The sequence below is a fragment of the Camelina sativa genome, chromosome 15, assembly GCF_030686135.1.
Source record: "Camelina sativa cultivar CO46 ecotype springtype chromosome 15, ASM3068613v1".
In the NCBI taxonomy this organism is placed as follows: Eukaryota; Viridiplantae; Streptophyta; class Magnoliopsida; order Brassicales; family Brassicaceae; genus Camelina; species Camelina sativa.
In genome coordinates this window covers 14,913,796-14,931,152 of record NC_141894.1, presented here as the reverse complement: position 1 = coordinate 14,931,152, position 17,357 = coordinate 14,913,796, and the positions used below count along the sequence as shown (strand labels likewise).

The following is a 17,357-nucleotide window of genomic DNA, read 5'->3' as shown; positions in this document are numbered from 1 at the left end:
AGTGGTATAGTTTTGATACCAAATTGATAGGTCTCAATCAAAGCATATATTAGGCCTGGGCATTCGGTTTAAACGGGTTATTCGGTTCGGTTTAATCGGTTTTTCAAAATTTCGGTTATCTAAAAATTCAGCCGAATTAACCCGAATAAAAGTTCGGTTCGGGTTATTCGGTAATCGGTTTATTCGGGTCGGTTATTGGATTTAAAATCAATTCCGAAATAAACCGAATTTTAATTTAATTCGGTTTAATTAAACCGAATTAGACCAAATTTATAAGAATGTGCTTTAAAAATAACAAATTTACAATTACAAACCACTAAACTAGTGGGCCAAATTTTACAAAACAAAGCCCAAATTAAATAGCAACCAAAATCCATCAAAAATTAGGGTTTTATCAACTCCTTGCCCCTACTCATTTCCAAGGCGGCGGAACTTCAACGGTGGCGGATCTTCGACAGCAGCGGATCTTCGACGGCGACGGTAGCATTAGCATCTGGCAGTAGGATCTCCCCGTGAAAAACATGCCTTCATCGAGATCTATAACCTACCATCATCAAAAAAACATGCAATCATTCATCTAAACTTATGAAATAAGAAAAGAAATCAACAAAAAAGATGAAAATCGATTAGATCTGAAGATTTACCAATCGTTAGTTTGGTGTTGAGGAAGCTAGTAGCGGTTAATCTGGACCACAGTTTAGTTGTCGGAGAGAATTGATTATAAATGACTGATGGTGATAGGCTAACAACGTTTTAGACTGTTGTGCAAAACACTGGCCATGGATCTATGACGACGAAGAGAAGAAGATACATAAATAGGTGGGAAGATGCAGCAAAAAGAATAATCAAATGAGAAAGATTGAGAAGAATGAATGAGAAGAAGGAGGCAGAGAAGAAGTTTTCTCTCGGAGGCAGAGAAAAAAATAAGAGAAGAAATGAGAAATCTAGGGTTTTTTTCATTTTATATGGTGCATCTATTAACCGAAAAACCGATTGGTTATCGTCTGCCGAACCGAACCGAATTGATAACCGAATTACTAAAATTATTTCGCCGATCGGTTTGGCTTTCCCCTCACAATCAGCGCCGAGATCCGAAATTTTCGGTTTTCTTGGTTCGGTTTTCTCGGTTTACTCCGAATGCCCAGGCCTAGCATATATCAAAGGTTGCAAGAACGTTTTTAGTTGTTAGTTTAGATTACTTTTTATTTTTCTTTTGCTTTTCTTTGATATATAGAAACGAGAACAAGGATTCGGGATCCAATCCCTGAATAGAGGACTAAAAAACTTAAAGATGTAGTAGAACCGAAACGTTCAAAACCGAAACTCAATCAAAGTATTTTGGATTGAGCTTCTTCCCCCTAATTAGACCAGGAGACATTTGATTGTCTTGGCCAATCAATAATCCACTAAATATATAATAATAATTCTATATGATCAGCATGTCGAATTCATGATTCTACTTTCTTTTAATTTTTTTTTTTATTTAAAAAAAACATCAATATTAACTCTCTATTGTTTATATCAAAGCTGACATTTGTTCACTTATTAATTACCTATACAAATTGTAGCCACCACATCGTACCAGGCCCAACTAAATGATTTCTATACAAACCAGCTCAATATCTTGCAGAGCAAGAAACAAATAAACCAAAAGGACGGTGGACTTAGGCCTAGGCAAATATTTCTAACAAAAATTAGTAAATTACCAAAGCAGACCAAACTGGAAAATTACCAAAACGACGGTGGTATTAGACGGTGTTGAGTTAATTATTGTATGTCGTTTCACTGTTATTGATGGAGTGAGTGGTGTTTTTGAGTTATTTAGATAGCGTAAATGTGTTATTAGTCTAGCTTATATGGTTTTGCAATTGTTACAATATGTAAATTTGATTTACTATAATTATTTATTATTTTGTGCGTAAAAATAGATTAATAAAAATGAAAATAATTCTTAAATGTAGTAATATTATTATACATATTATTTGTGTAATGTATTCATTAGTATTAAGAGTAATAGGGTATTCATTTAAAATACAACATTTAAACTTAGGGGGTGGTTTTGGACAGTGGATTGTGAGAGAATTTAATTGAATAGAATTTAAGTCATAATTTACAGATTTTTAGTGATAATCAATGTTTTCAAAACCGGACCGGACCGGCGGTCGAACCACGTTAACCCGCGAACCGGTAACATGTCTGGGTTGGGTTAATATCAAAACCCAAAAGAAATTGAACCGGTAAAAAAAAATATCAACCCGCCAAAAAACCAAAAACCGGTGAACCATTAAACAGGATAAAACCGGGTTCTACTTTTTTTTTTAAAAAATAAGTGCAATTGCAACTACTCGGCTCGTGTGGCTTGGGATGTTGTCACAACTGCAAAGTCAGAAGGAGGATTAGGCATACGCAACTTGACCATATGGAATAAAGCATGCATGATAAAACTTATCTAGATGATTTTCTTTCGGTCAGGATCAGTATGGGTGGCTTGGTTCAAAAAGGTGGTTCTATCGAACAACCTTAGTAACTTTTGGACACAGAAGAGAAATGCAAAGTTCTCTTGGCTAGCGAGGAAGCTTTTCAAGCTAAGAGAAGAGGTCTACCCCTGGATTAAGGTAAAGGTGGGCAATGGACGTAACTGTCTTTTTTGGAGTGATCATTGGTGTAGACTTGGAAGGATGTCGACTCATCTGAACTCTGAAAGAACTCTGGGAATCCCAATGCAATCCACCTTAGCTGATCTATGGAGACACGGTTCATGGAGGGTTCCCCCTGCACGGTCAGAGAATCAGGTTAGCTATCTCATTGAACTATCAGCTTTACAACTAACAGACTGAAGAGGACAACTATATCTGGTGGATAAATGATAAACAGAAAGACTCTCGATCTACTGGAAAAATCTACTCAGCGCTGAAAGGAAACTTACCTAAGGTCCCGTGGTATAAGACAGTCTGGTATTCCAGAGGAATTCCAAACCATAGCTTCCTCACCTGGCTTGTTGTGCTGAACAGATGTCCAACTAGTGATAGGCTCCGATCGTGGGGTTTACAAACTAGTCCTACCTGTCTGCTCTGGAACTCTGCGGATGAGAGTCGGGATCACCTTTTCTTCGACTGTCCTTTCAGTTGGACCATCTGGAGCACTATATCCAATCGTTGCTCTGACACTCCACAACGCTCTTGGTCAGCATCTCTTCAGAGTCTTATCAGCTTCAGGGGAACTCGCGAGGCCAAGATCTTGCTTCTTACATCTTGGCAAGCTACGATCTACAACCTTTGGACAGAGCGAAATCATCGACTTCACCGAAGTAGCTTCAAGACAACGGATACTCTTCTCACCCTGATCGACTCACTTGTGCGGAATAGAGCTCTGAGCCTTCGTGATTCAAGCCCGACCCTCTCTTCAAACATCCTCTTGCTCTGGTTTGCAGGATCGAACTAGCTTACTCATCTGAAGAAAACCCTAATCGCCACATAGTGTCTTTCTGATTCTCTCGACTACATCTCCCTCAATCAATGCTGTGAAACGTTGGTGGTTTGAAGTGGTTATGATGCCTAACCGTTTTCCTGGTTCAATTCCAACTATTTGGTTCAAGTTTGGTTCTAAACTAACTATGGGTTCTATTTTGGTCTTAACTTCACTTTTTATTGGGCTTCCAATATTGGGCCTCGGCTCTGTAAAACTCTTTGGTCTTATGCTTTAAATTGAATGCCTTTTAACAAAAAAAAAAAACATTTTAATGGAAATAATAGAATTCTCTTATAGAATTGTAACCGAAATAAATAGATATTGCCCTCGACCTCGTGACCTTTCTCTCTCCCTATGGCCATCATCGTTCTTCTTCACTAACCTAATTGTCGATCCCATCCACCATTACCAGAGTCCGTACAACCTCCAACAACAAAGGTTTCTTCTTCATCCTTCCACCACCAGCCTATTCCTTCACAACCGACGGATCTGGTGATGGATCTGACGAAGGAGATGTGAACACCGTGCTTCCCTGAGCACTCCAAGCATATGAAGATCCCGTATGAAACTGATGCCCATTGTAGATTCTTCTGGGAGCAATTGACACATAACTTGTTCTCTGGCTGGGATTGGAGCGTTCTGTAACATTCTCGTTTGTTTGTATGTTGCATATCTTGTTTGTTTGTTTGTTCTAATGATGAATATTTTTTATTTTTTTTTTATCTATCCAAATCTGACCTTAAAAGCTCGGAATCTATTCTTCACATTTTACACTAACATTTCTCTTGAATTCTTGCTAAATAACGATGTTTTGTAAAATAAGATAACATCCAATAACACTTGAATTTAATAGAGTTAAAAAGTAACAACTTGAATAACACTTGAATCTAAAAGACTTTAAAAGAATGATTAAATCCACACAGTCCAATAACACAAGACTTTTAAAGAATTTATAAAAGGTTTGATCGAATAACACTGGAATTCATCATTCTATTAAATTCTTTCACAATCCTATGTTCACTTTAAGTGATGAATTACCAAATCAAGTTTGTTTCTTTTTGTAATACTATGTCTCAACCTAGGCGATAAGAATAGTGGTTTCTTCCACGCTGTCACTAAAGGGAGAGCAACAATCAACAAGTTCTCAGTTTTGGAGGATGATTTGGGAAAGGTGTGGTATGAGGAACATCAGATAGCGAATGTGATTTCAGACAATTATCAAAAAATATTCACGGCCAAACCAAGAGAAAGGAGAAGAACCATCGAAGAGGCAATTCACCCCTACGTCACCGAGGAAATGAATGCAAGCCTGACAACTGCACCAACAGAGAAAGAAATAAGGAATGCGTGTTTTCTATCCATGCTGATAAGGCACCAGGACCAGACGGCTTCTCTGCAAGTTTCTTCCAGTCAAACTGGAGAACAGTTGGCAAACAAATTGTAACAGAGGTCCAACAATTCTTTTCCTCTGGCAAGCTACCTGCAAGGATCAATACAACCCATATTAGACTGATCCCAAAGATAAAGAGCCCCCAAACCATGAAGGACTATCGCCCGATAGCTTTATGTCCAGTCTACTATAAGATTGTCTCCAAGATGCTTGCCAAGAGACTAAAACCGCACCTTCATGCATTGGTATCTGAAAATCAATCGGCTTTCGCCCCCCAACGAGCTATCTCAGATAACGTACTGATCACACATGAGGCACTCCATTACCTGCATACATCAAAAGCAAAAAAAAAGATGTTACATGGCGGTCAAGACTGACATGAGTAAAGCCTATGATCGAGTAAAGTGGGATTTCATCCAACTTGTTATGGAGAGAATGGGCTTTAACCATGTGCAAAATGAGAGGACCGACATTTTTTTTTGATAATAAATAATAATTATAATATACTCCCTCCGTTTCAATATATAAGATGTTTTGGCCTCTTTTCTTTGATTCAAAATATAAGATGTCTTGTAACTTTTCATGCAATTTTTAATATATATTAAAAAATCTGTAATCATTATTTCTGCAGTCTTCTTTATTATTGGTTGAATATTTTTTAATTTAAATATATATGATACTTTTGAAAAGAAAAGTAAACTATCTTAATATGTGTGCTTTACCTTAAACATCCTATATTTTGAAACGGAGGGAGTAATAAAAACTACAACTAGTGGTCCCATACCCACTAGCCACCTAACCACAAACACATTCAACAGCGGAAATAACCAACCAATATTCAATAATAATCCAATAATAAACCATTATCCAAAATATAACCAATAACCAATAACCAAACAACAAGAATCACAAAACCAGCAACCTAGCAATGTTTCTAATGACTCAACTCTAGCAACCTAGAAATGCCAGACAACATCCAATTGAGTCCCTAGAACATCCTCTTCTTCATTGCCTTGATTCCACAATCACACTTTGTCTTTACCTGCACCACAAACACACATTGCAATGCATGAGTATTTTATAAACACTCAGTTAGGCAATCCTCCCATCTACTGGGCTATACGCACAAGCAATAGAGTCATCTCTAACCATAAAACAACAATCAACAATTAACAATAACAAACCAGGACTCTGCATCGTTCGACACCAACATGCATCAACCGACGCCCAATCCGCATGGGGATGCATCGACCGACACAGAAGCTGCATCGACCGATGCAAGTGTAACGTGCATCGACCGACACCCAATCCGCATCAACCAACGTATGCTCGACATCACACGAAAACCCTAGAGTTTTACGCGCCGTCCTCGCACTTGCATCGACCGACGCAAGATATGCATCGACCGATGCAATGCCGAGCATCATATTTCCCCCGAAGCTTCTCACTGGATCTTCGTTCCTACAACCACAAAACTCGATCTCAAGCCACAAGAAAGCTTCCTAACGTCCATAGCAACGATCTAACAAGTCTAACATCACACAACAAGCAGATTAAAGAGTTCTCTAGCTTAGATAAGCCATGGTCCTACACTTACCTTTGCCAAGACGAATCTGAACCTAAACACAAGAAGAAAACGCTTCTAGGAAGCTCCTACAACGATCCCAGCTACAAATCTCTACAGGAACAGCCTCAAATCTCCAGAAATCACCAAGAACACCAAGAACACTTCTCTTTCTCTTTTGTTTCTCAAAAACTACTAAAATCGTCTAATGAGACAAAAAGAATGACTTAAGGGTTTTCTTTTCCCCTTTTCCCAAAATGCAGCGTTTGACTTAAGCCAAAACGCACAAAATTGAGTCAGCATCGACCGATGCTCCACCTGCATCGATCGATGCACATCCCAAACTGGGATTCCGGTTCACGGATGTTACAGTGGATAAACAGGATAATGCAATGCCTAACAATTGTATCCTACTCTTACCTGATAAATGGAGCAGCTCAGGGAATGGTCCTACCACAACGTGGTATTAGGCAAGGGGACCCGCTATCACCGTTTATCTTCATACTATGCAGCAAAGTGCTGTCAGGCCTGTGTAAAAAAGCTCAAGCTGAAGGAAAAATGACAGGAATTCAAACTAGGCAAGAAGAGCCCAAGGCTAAACCATCTCCTGTTTGCAGACGACACCATGTTCTTCTGCAAGGCAGAAAAGGAAGATTGTGATAACCTGTTAGAAACCCTCAAGAAATATGAAGAAGCATCTGGACAGATGATTAACACACAGAAATCAGCCATAACTTTCTCGGCCAAAACGAATGCCACCACCAAAGAGAAAATAAAAAAGCAGCTGAAGATATCTAAAGAGGGAGGAAAAGGGAAGTACCTAGGACTCCCTGAACTGTTTGACAAAAAGAAAAGGGATCTATTCACTAGCATAGTGGATAAGATCAGACAAAAGGCACGGAGCTGGTCCTCAAAGTTCCTGTCAACAACAGGAAAAATGGTTATGCTCAAATCATGATTGGCTGCAATGCCAACATATACTATGTCATGCTTTAAATTACCGGGATCCCTGTGCAAGCGCATCCAGTCGGTGTTGACAAGATTCTGGTGGGACTCGTCTACAGAAAAACAAAGATGTGCTGGATATCATGGGCAAACCTAACCAAGTCAAAGGTAGAAGGAGGCTTAGGATTTCACGACATTGAAAGTTTCAATGACGCTCTGCTAGCAAAGATAAGTTGGAGGATTTTTACCTCTCCTAATTGCCTAATGGCTCGAATCCTCCTAGGAAGATACTGCCACTCCACTCCCTTCTTACAGAGTATACCCCTGGTTAATACTTCCCATGGATGGCGTGGAATTTGCATAGGAAAAACACTGCTCGAGAAACAGCTCGCAAAGGTAATTGGTAATGGCCACCAGACGCCCCTGTGGAGTGAACCGTGGATCTCTCTGGAATCCCCACAAACCCCAATGGGACCACCAACGAAGGAGACTCAACATAACACAGTGGCGACCTTGATCTCACCATCCACAAAAGACTGGGATAGGGGAAAAATACGTCAAGTATTACCAGAGCTGGAACAGAACATGCTCGAGATTAAAGTAAGCAAAAAAGGAGCCGAGGATACCTTTACGTGGATACCAACTAAGAATGGAGTCTATACGACTAAATCAGGCTACTATGACAGCATCAAGTTGAATCATCCGACGCAGGTACAAGCCCTTACTCCCATCAGAAACTTCAACTGGGTAAGTGACATATGGAACCTCTCAACATCTCCAAAGAATAAGCTCCTGCTCTGGAAAGGTATGAAGGGGGCTCTACCCACGGGAGAGAACTTAAGGAAACGAAGCATAAGAACAGATTCCATTTTCCCTTTCTGTGGGGAGTCGGAAACCAGTGACCACCTCTTCATCACTTGCCGATTTGCCCAACAGATCTGGAGAATCGCTCCTTTCCAACGCCCTGTGGATTTTAGCACTCTACAATCCCTACGAGCCGTAATCGAAACAGCCAAGCTGTGGATCTGCCTTCCCCCTAGCGGAATGAGCGTAGGACCACACCCATGGATACTATGGTCGATCTGGATCTCTCGAAACCATAAAATCTTCAGAAACTTTTTCATATTCTTTAGAGGAAACCCTGAACTACGCTCTCAAGGTGGGAAGGGAATGGTGTGAAGCTCAAGAACTACCTGAATCTCATACACCCAGAATGATCAACGATTTTCCCCAACCGATGGCCAGAGAGGTTGTGATCTATCACGACGACGCAATGTGGAACAAGGAGACTAAGCAAGCGGGCTGTGGTTGGACCTTCAGTAATAGCCATATCGGACAGAACTGCACATGATCGACGATTAGTAACTTCGTTCGATCACCACTCATAGTGGAGGCGATCACCATCCTCCACGCACTACAAGATGCCTCAAACCTGGGTTTCCCCCAAATCTCTGTCGCTTCAGATTGCAAGCAATTAATCGAAGCCATAAATTCGGAGGATCCGCCTAAGGAACTTCACGGGATCATCTTTGTTATCCTCGATCTATCCGCTTCTTTTCAGTTTATCAAATTTTCTTTTGTTCCTAGAAATTGTAATCGCGATGCAGATGCTCTGGCAAAACGTGTGTTATCAAACCCTGTACCAGTTCCGGTTTAACCGGGTTTTTATTGAATTTCCCGATTTGCACAAAAAAAAAATATTAACAAATCATAATTTACATTATATTTCCTATTGGTGGTCGGTTTATTTAATGAACTTTTTTTTTATATGTAAAAGAGGTTTAATCATATAATGAAATAGTATAATCCTTGTGTAATATAATATAATGAAACTTATGGGAGCTTATTGTGTGTTTTCGCCGTTTTTTTTGGGAGAGATTTTGTTCTCGTAGTTATTAAAATTTAGGGAAATCAAACGGAAACGTTCGGACTGTCATATATATGCTTGAACAATACAGGAGTTAGGTGGTGAAATTTGTATATATTGTTCAATATAATTTGTTAAATATATTACTCTACGGGTCCTTTTAGCCGAATGCATAATCATGAGGTTTTTTTGGCAATATAACCAACCTTGGTAATACATAAGACGTCAACCCAACAAAAGATAAATTCCCACACAATAAAGTGTGAATTTTATTAGAGTACATGTCTAAATTAGCACTACCTGTTTGTACATGAAGAAAATCACACTTTTGGGGTGGGTAAAGGTACAAAATGGCCCTTTTCCCCACAATATAGTCTATCCCCGTATAGATGACGTGTACTTTGTTTCACCGGTTAAACACACATAACTATCAAGCAAACGACGCCGTTTGTTTCTATTGGAAAACGACACAACTTGGAAAAGTTCATGTTGTTTTACAATACAAAAAACGACACAAAACCCAATGTTCTATAAAACAAACCGAATATAATCGATATCTTATAAAATAAATCTAAATTAGGGTTCATTGAACTGATTTGGGGGAAACAGAGAGAGCCGCTGCCATAGATATTGGAGTAGATTTAGGAGTTGGATATTCAGTTAATAGTTAACGTTCCTTTTATATTTATTTTCCATCCTTCAATTATGTTCTCAGTTTCGTTCTTAATGTCTGATTTGACAAACACGAGTCCAGTTGAGTATGACGATGCGGAGTATGGGATCCTGGCTGTTTGTTACTGTGGTGAAAGGCCAAACCTACAACCTTCTTTTAAAAGGACAAACCCAGGGAGGCTCTACTACACATGTCGGAATAGAGAGGTAAATAACGTCCTCATTTGGTTTAAATGTTTAGTCTGGGTCACTTATCGTAATCTCGAGGTTGAATAACCATCAGATTTATTTTCATACCCTAAGCTTTTTATTAAAAAAAATTTACAGGATGGGGACTATCACATTTTCAAATGGTGGGATGAAGCTATGATGGAGGAACTTAAGACAGTGAAGGAAGATATTCTAAAGTTGACTAGTTTGAATCAAATGCGTGAAGCGCTACAGGAACAAAAAGAGGAGATTGCTAACATCTTAAATATGCACAAGGAAAATCAGATGGAGTTGGGAAGGCTGAAGGCGTTGATTGCAAACAAGGGTGATGGATTAACTATGGAGTTAAAACTGACGAATATGTTTGTTGCGACTTTGGTTATACTAGCGAAAATGTCATATTTTATCAAGTAGATTCAAAGTTTATTAGTAGTATTTTGGGTTGTGTTCTTATTTTTTTCAACAATACGTTGTACAATTATGTGGGTGTTAGTTTATTATATTTGGTTTAGACACATCTGTTTACGTCTCAAAAACAATGACTGTTTCAAACGTGGTCGTGTTATTATTGCTGACCAAGCCCATGAAGTAAACAAAATCATTTGTACACAAATTAACACATACGTTTAACATTAAAGGTTGCCAGTATTAGGAAGATGCTTACAAAATAAAGCAAAAGAAAAAATTAACCATGCTTACAACACACAAAAAAGTTCAGCGATGTGGTTTAAATATTGTTGGTAGATAACATAAAAAGTTCAGTGACGTGGTTTAAATATTTGAAATAAAAGCAGCATTCAGAAATGGAAACATAAGCTACGATTCTTCTTCGGTCCGCGCGCGGTGGTCCAAGTATTCTAACCAGAGTTTGAAATCTTTGACCTCAGGGAACGACAGGTCAAATATTACTTTTGAGACACCCGGTTGGCTAACCACTTCCATTCCTCCAGCTGTGCGAAAAAATTAAGGAAATAGTGTAACCAAACTTAGCTTTCTGTAGAACTCCTATAGTTAAAAGGTGTTTTAATTGTTATAAGGGAGATTTGCATTGAGACACACTTTCTATGAAAGTATGTTCATTTGACACATTTTTTGTCCATGGGACACTTTTTGCCAATTTTCACATAATTTCTAGACTATTTTAACCTTCATCATATAAGTTGAGTTATAACCTTCATCACATTTTCTTTTTCTATTCTTCACTTTTTTTTTTCTCCTACTCTCTTTGTAATCACTTTATTTAATCATTATGACATATTTTTTTGATTTTGTTTTTATCATTCATTATAATTTTATTTTTTTCTACATTTTGAGATTCATTTACTATATTTAAAATGAATAATTATAATACATATTATCAAATTATAGTTGAATATTTGTTGATTGTTATGTGGATGCTAAAAATTTCTTATTATGTGGATACTATACTTATTCTAAAATCAAGTCCACATGGACGATGAGTTATACACGTCCACTAATAACTATTTATGTTTTGGTGAAGTAGTCATTGTTAACTATCATAATATGTTAACCTCATCATATCCCCAAAAAACCTAAGCATGAAACCGTTCATCATATCATATCCTAAACTCTAAACCAAAAAAAACCTCTATCTCTAATGGTATCCATTATGTATTGTTTATGTGGACAACATTCTTTACAAAATTGGTGTCCATTAATTTGTATGGAGCGGATTGTATTATGTTGATGGTTAACATATGTAGATGAATACTTACTTTTGGATGATTAGAGAAAAATATATGAATACCTAATTATCCAATTATAGTTGAATATTATTTGTTAATTGTTATGTGGATGCTAAAAATGTCTTATTATGTGGATACATATTTGTGGATACTAATGTCTTACTTGGGGATACTTATGTGGATACTTATTCTAAAATCAAATCCACATGGATGATGAGTTATACACGTCCACTAGAAACTACTTGTGTTTTGGTGAAACAATCGTTGTTAACTATCAAACAATTTTAACCTCATCATATCTCCTAAAAACTAAGCATGAGACCGTTCATTATATTCTATCCTAAACCCTAAACCCTAAACCTCTAAACCCTAAACCCTAAACCCTAAACCCTAAACCCTAAACCCTAAAGCCTAAACTCTAACACCTAAATCCTAAACTTTAGACCTTAACCTTAGATCATAAACCATAATCATAACTTTAATTTCATAGAAACTTTAACAAATGTAGTCAAATATGAAGATCTTTTACTATAAAACATGAAATTGACCTACCCCAACCTGTAAACCCTGAACCTTAAATTAGGGCAAATTTTTGACTTCTTGCATTACATTCTTTATAAATTTCCAAATTCATTGATGTTGTTCGCCATAGAAAAAAAAACATATGAATACCTAATTAGTTAAACAACTTGTGCTTTAGTAAAGTAGTCATGGTAAACTATCAAACGATTTTAATCTTCCATGTCCATAAAATCAAGTCCACGTGGACGCTAAATTATACACGTCCACTAAAAACTACATGTCCATAAAATCAAGTCCACGTGGACGCTAAATTATACACGTCCACTAAAAACTACATGTCCATAAAATCAAGCCCACGTGGACGCTAAATTATACACATCCACTAAAAACTACTTGTGTTTTGGTGAATTAGTCATTGTTAATTACCAAACAATTTTAACCTCATCATATCCCCTAAAAACCTAAGCATGAAACCGTTCATTATATCCTATACTAAACTCTAAACCCTAAATCTCTAAGCCCTAAACCCTAAAACTCTAAACCCTAAACCCTAAATCTTAAATTTTAGATCATAAATTTAGTCTCATAGTAATTGTAACAAATGTAGCCAAATCTGAAGATTTTTTTACTAGAAAACATAAAACTGATGATCAATAACATATGAAAAATATTTGATGGATGATATTATATATATTGAACATGAAACTAAATAATCATAAATATATAAGCATATGGATTTGATTTTGTAGATGATAAATATATCAAAATGCAAAATTTTAAAAAGATATAAATGTGGCTAAGGAATATATATATTGTTATCCACTACTCAAGATTATTCAGACATATATATCAAAGAAAGGGAGTAAGATAAACAAATAACATAAAAATTATTTGGAAATGGAGAGAGAGTTATAGAAGGTGAGAAAGAAAGATAAAGGAAAGAAAATAGAGTAAAAATAAAAAATAAAAGAAAAATGTGTGTTGAGAAGTAATGTGTTTGGAGAGAGAGAGTTAAAGGGTAAGAAAGTAAAACACTATAAGAAAAGTGTGTGGTGGTCCAAAAGTGTGTTAGAATGCAATTTTTTTATAGAAAAGTGTGTTAGAATGCAAATATTCCTTGTTATAAATACGTTTACGTAATATGTACCTCCATCCTTAAACTTCGCCCTCCAAAATCGCAAGACTACCACTGGTTTGCCTGAGGATAGCCATAAATTGCGGACAAAATCATCGGCCATTTCATCATAAGCTACACATTGCAAGTGTTGACCCCTACGAACGAAGACATCTACGTTAATACCCGTTATTACTTAAAAGTGTGTGAAAAGTAATAATCGCAACAAACGACTCACTCAAGATTCTTCAATTAAAACCTTATCAACCGTGTTTTTTCGGCAAACCGTGGAGCAGTTGGATCGTCAACGAATATGGTTGGTTCGACGTTAGAAACTTCCCCCATCGTGTCTATGATGTCATGTCATTAGAATGATCGTACTGGCTATGATAATGGAAAAGGGAACAACAGAATGCAACGTTACCTATGCAGCAGTTTGGAGTGAAAGGAGACCATTGTTCGTAAATTGTGTCGAAGTCGACGTAGTCGATGTAGTGATTGGTCGACAAGCAACGAATGTTTTCCACAACCGTGTCAGCAGTGAATTTTATCAGGAAGTTGGAAACCACGACCTTCATTGCGGATGTGTCGTTAGTGACGACGAAATTTGAGAAGGTTTTCCACGAATCCTCTCAATCACCATACGTTCACGGAAATGGGGCAACAGGTCCTCGCTGATTGTTGCCTGCATCTTCTGCCCCTATGGTGAGGGAAAAAGTTCAACTATGATGTATAAATCATTTTGATATGAAGAGCATATAATATGATGATGAAAGTCACTTACGAAAACATCCAAAACAACCATTTCAAAGGTGGAGATGTTCGCTTCTCTCTTTATTCACTTACGAATGATCTTAACAGAAACCTTCCAATCAGAACGCCAAGTGTGGAGATCGGATAGCATGTCGAAATGCACCATCACTTTGTTGCACTTATGTTTTGTGGGTTTTGGTTATGAGAGACGAATGAATATTTAAACGGGTTCTCCTAATTGTGTTCTTATATAGGCAGCGAACAAAGACCAATGGATTATCCATCTTGTGGCTTTTCAAAACGTCGTGACTGCACTCTATACAGATACCTCGTATTTAGTATTTAGTTAATTAAGCGGTGTAACTGCCGGTTTAGCGAAGACGATACATCACATGTACTTGTTAATTATGTGGCGCGGGGAGTCCACTTTATATATCGTCGAATAATAGATTGGTAATTATCACAAACCAATCCACTGTAAAATTTTATCATACTCCAATGAATACTGATTGATGGTTTATTAGTTCTGCCACGTCACTAATAAAGGTTAACGTTGAAGAACTGTATAAGTTGAATAAAAGAATTAAAGAAAATCCCAACCGTTGCACTGTTTTAAAAAAATTAAAAAAAATTGTTAAGTAGTAAAGCTAAATCCTCGTTCTTGGTAGGAGACGGAAAACTGAGGCCTCAGTAGTAACGGCGCATTTGGATGTCCGATAGGGTTGTTTCCATCCCGACTATTTGAATTAAGGTGTTTAGACCTGGGATATGTTCTACAAGAGGAGCGAGAATAGCAGTCCGCGATGGAACATTTAAGGAAGAAGAGATTACGAAGGTCGGGTGAAATCAGAAATACGGCGACTAGTTTCCCTCCCTCTTCCATCACTGGTGTTGATTAAGAAGGTAAGTGTTTCTCTTGACTTCCCCTTTTCATTGGAAGAGAGATTGGTCCCCAAATTCTATAGTTGGTTGGAAGAGTATCTAGAAAATACAATTAAGAATCGATTTGATTAGCCCAGGTCATGAATTCCATGAATAGTTGTGTATTTGTGGCGGGCAAAGGATAAAGAACCCTAATCTTGTAGGCATTGGGGGTAGGCATTGGCATTGTGTACGTACATACGAATAAGTACGTTAATTGTTGATGGTAGGATGGATCCCGAAGAAGTAGAGATCGTTCCTCCATTGAGTTTGGATCTACCGAGGAGGTTATTTGCTCTTGACCATTACCCTCTCAAAACCAAGATCAATGCGTATTCAAAACTAGAATATCTTTCTACGATATCGAAAGTGATGAGTGGAACAAAAGAAATGGAAAACTTGTTAAAGTCTCCATTTGGGCAGCTTTTTCGTATCCCTGCGAACAAGACCTCGTTCTCCGGGAAACTAGTTCATGGATTTGTTTGCCGTCAATTGGTGACCAAAAAGCGGCATGAGATGTAGATTGTGTTTGGTGGCAATCCAATCAAGTTTGGATTACAGGAATTTGCAGAGTTGACAGGTCTCGAATGTGGAAATTATCCAAAAAAAGAGAGATGTGAAAGCAGCTACAAAAACGCAAAAGGGATGTAAGACTGTTTGGGATGCACTATTCGGGGGAAAACAGAGAACCAACGATCTCCGAGTTGGTAAAAAGGTTGGAGACTGAGGAGATGGAAACGTGGAAGAAACTAGCTTTAGCGCTGATAATAATAGTTGATGGAGTTCTAACATGCGTCACGCAACCAGTAAAACCAGATCCGAAGACAGTGGAGATGACCAAGAATATTGATTTTTTTTTTCAAATATCCATGGGGAAGGTTGTCATTTGAACGGACGCTGGAGACAATTACAGGATTTAATTGTCCAGCAGACCTAGACAGTTTAGTGAATATTTTTAAGCATCAATCATTTGCTTTTCATGGATTTCCTCTAGCACTCTAGCTGCTGCTTTTCAATCTGTCCCAGCACTTGCAAGATTAGTACCGTCTGACGTTCAAGATCAGGCGTTTAATCAAAGATCGATCCATAATCTGGCTAAACTTCGCCCAATCGAGACAGCAGACATCTTCGCATGCGAGGCTGCTAAAGAGGTATGTACGTGGTTGATATAATATGTAAACGACTTGAAACTATAAGTTTCGTAAAATGTATATATATTTTCTAATACATGTATCATCTTATAGGTGGTTATTAGACGGATGGTTGGTAGTGGGGAGCATTGTGATAGTGGAGAATTCGCGTGGCGTGACGAAGAGGAAGACCATCAAGTTGACAACATTAAAAATCTGATTAAAGCTGGCCACAAATGGGATGAGGCAATATGGTTGGGAGGTGATGATAGGTGTCCAAAACAAATACGACCCGAAGAGAAAGGTTTGTTGACATTTATACATTACAAAGGGCTTCATTATAAATTAATTTTTTTTTATTAATGGTTAATTGGTGATATAGTTACAGTTGACTGTCGAAAGAGAAAAAGAGCAGACACCGCAACAATTGAAAATAAGAAAGAGAAGAGCACAAGGAGACATGATGTGCGGCTGGGGGGTACGCCCGTTGTTGATGAACGTTTGGACGATGACATATTTGAAAGGTATGCGGTGGAACTAAGCCGGTTCTACAGGAAACAAGAAGCACTGATAAAGGAAAATCATGAAAACATGAAGATTTTCGTCCGTACAGAGATCCGCACGGAGATAAGAGCTGCACTATTGGAGGTTAAAAGAAATGAATATGAGGAACCTTCTTATGCTTCGAAGACAGCTTCAGAGATAAAGTATTCAAAAAAAAGAAGAGGGAAAACTAAAAAGTTTCAAAGAATGAGTTCAGTAATGGTTAGGAAAAAAAGGGGAGAGAAGGTCAGAAACAGGGGATGCGGTGACAATGCTAAGGTTGATATGACAAATAGCTTAAGGGTTGTAATTTTTTCACTACTTACATATATTAAATTATGTTGCTATCGTGGTGTGCACAGGATGATCGAAATACTGATGGTTCGAAGGTTATCATAGATGGTGAACACTCTGTCAGTGGTGATTTTTCAGTTTGAGGCCAGGTAATGGACAACATGTCATTTAAAATGCGGGTCCATCAAATTAATGTGGGTGTTTTTTGTTTATGCACCTATCATTTCCCTTTATATATTTGACTGTAGGGTACAACCC

At 37.8% G+C, this 17,357-nt stretch overlaps 1 protein-coding gene and 2 long non-coding RNA genes across 4 annotated transcripts; 1 reads left to right on the top strand and 2 right to left on the bottom strand.

Moving 5' to 3' along the window:
• Positions 1-269: 269 nt before the first annotated feature.
• Positions 270-937, bottom strand: LOC104746875 (uncharacterized). The gene is made up of 2 exons (XR_761014.2): positions 645-937; positions 270-544 (listed from the first exon to the last, which is right to left on the bottom strand). It is a non-coding gene; the product is annotated as an uncharacterized LOC104746875 (long non-coding RNA).
• Positions 938-2,453: 1,516 nt separating this feature from the next.
• On the top strand, positions 2,454-3,441 carry LOC147926652 (uncharacterized). The gene is made up of 2 exons (XM_087487142.1): positions 2,454-2,792; positions 2,875-3,441. Exons 1-2 carry the CDS (start codon positions 2,454-2,456, stop codon positions 3,439-3,441), a joined length of 906 nt encoding a protein of 301 aa, XP_087343268.1.
• A 2,252-nt stretch (positions 3,442-5,693) lies between these two features.
• Positions 5,694-8,970, bottom strand: LOC104746874 (uncharacterized). Of its 2 annotated transcripts, none has more exons than XR_015581789.1 (7): positions 7,994-8,970; positions 7,616-7,903; positions 7,424-7,520; positions 7,243-7,341; positions 6,456-7,055; positions 6,043-6,319; positions 5,694-5,900 (listed from the first exon to the last, which is right to left on the bottom strand). It is a non-coding gene; the product is annotated as an uncharacterized LOC104746874 (long non-coding RNA). The 2 variants fall into 2 exon arrangements; XR_761012.2 differs by having other exon boundaries at positions 6,843-7,055.
• Between the last annotated feature and the right edge of the window lie 8,387 nt (positions 8,971-17,357).

Excerpts from the sequence above, each read along its gene's own strand:
- LOC147926652 (XM_087487142.1), top strand. The coding sequence starts at position 2,454 with ATGATTTTCTTTCGGTCAGGATCAGTATGGGTGGCTTGGTTCAAAAAG. Across the intron at positions 2,793-2,874 it reads CTGCACGGTCAGAGAATCAG|AAAGACTCTCGATCTACTGG; the intron begins GTTAGCTATCTC and ends AATGATAAACAG.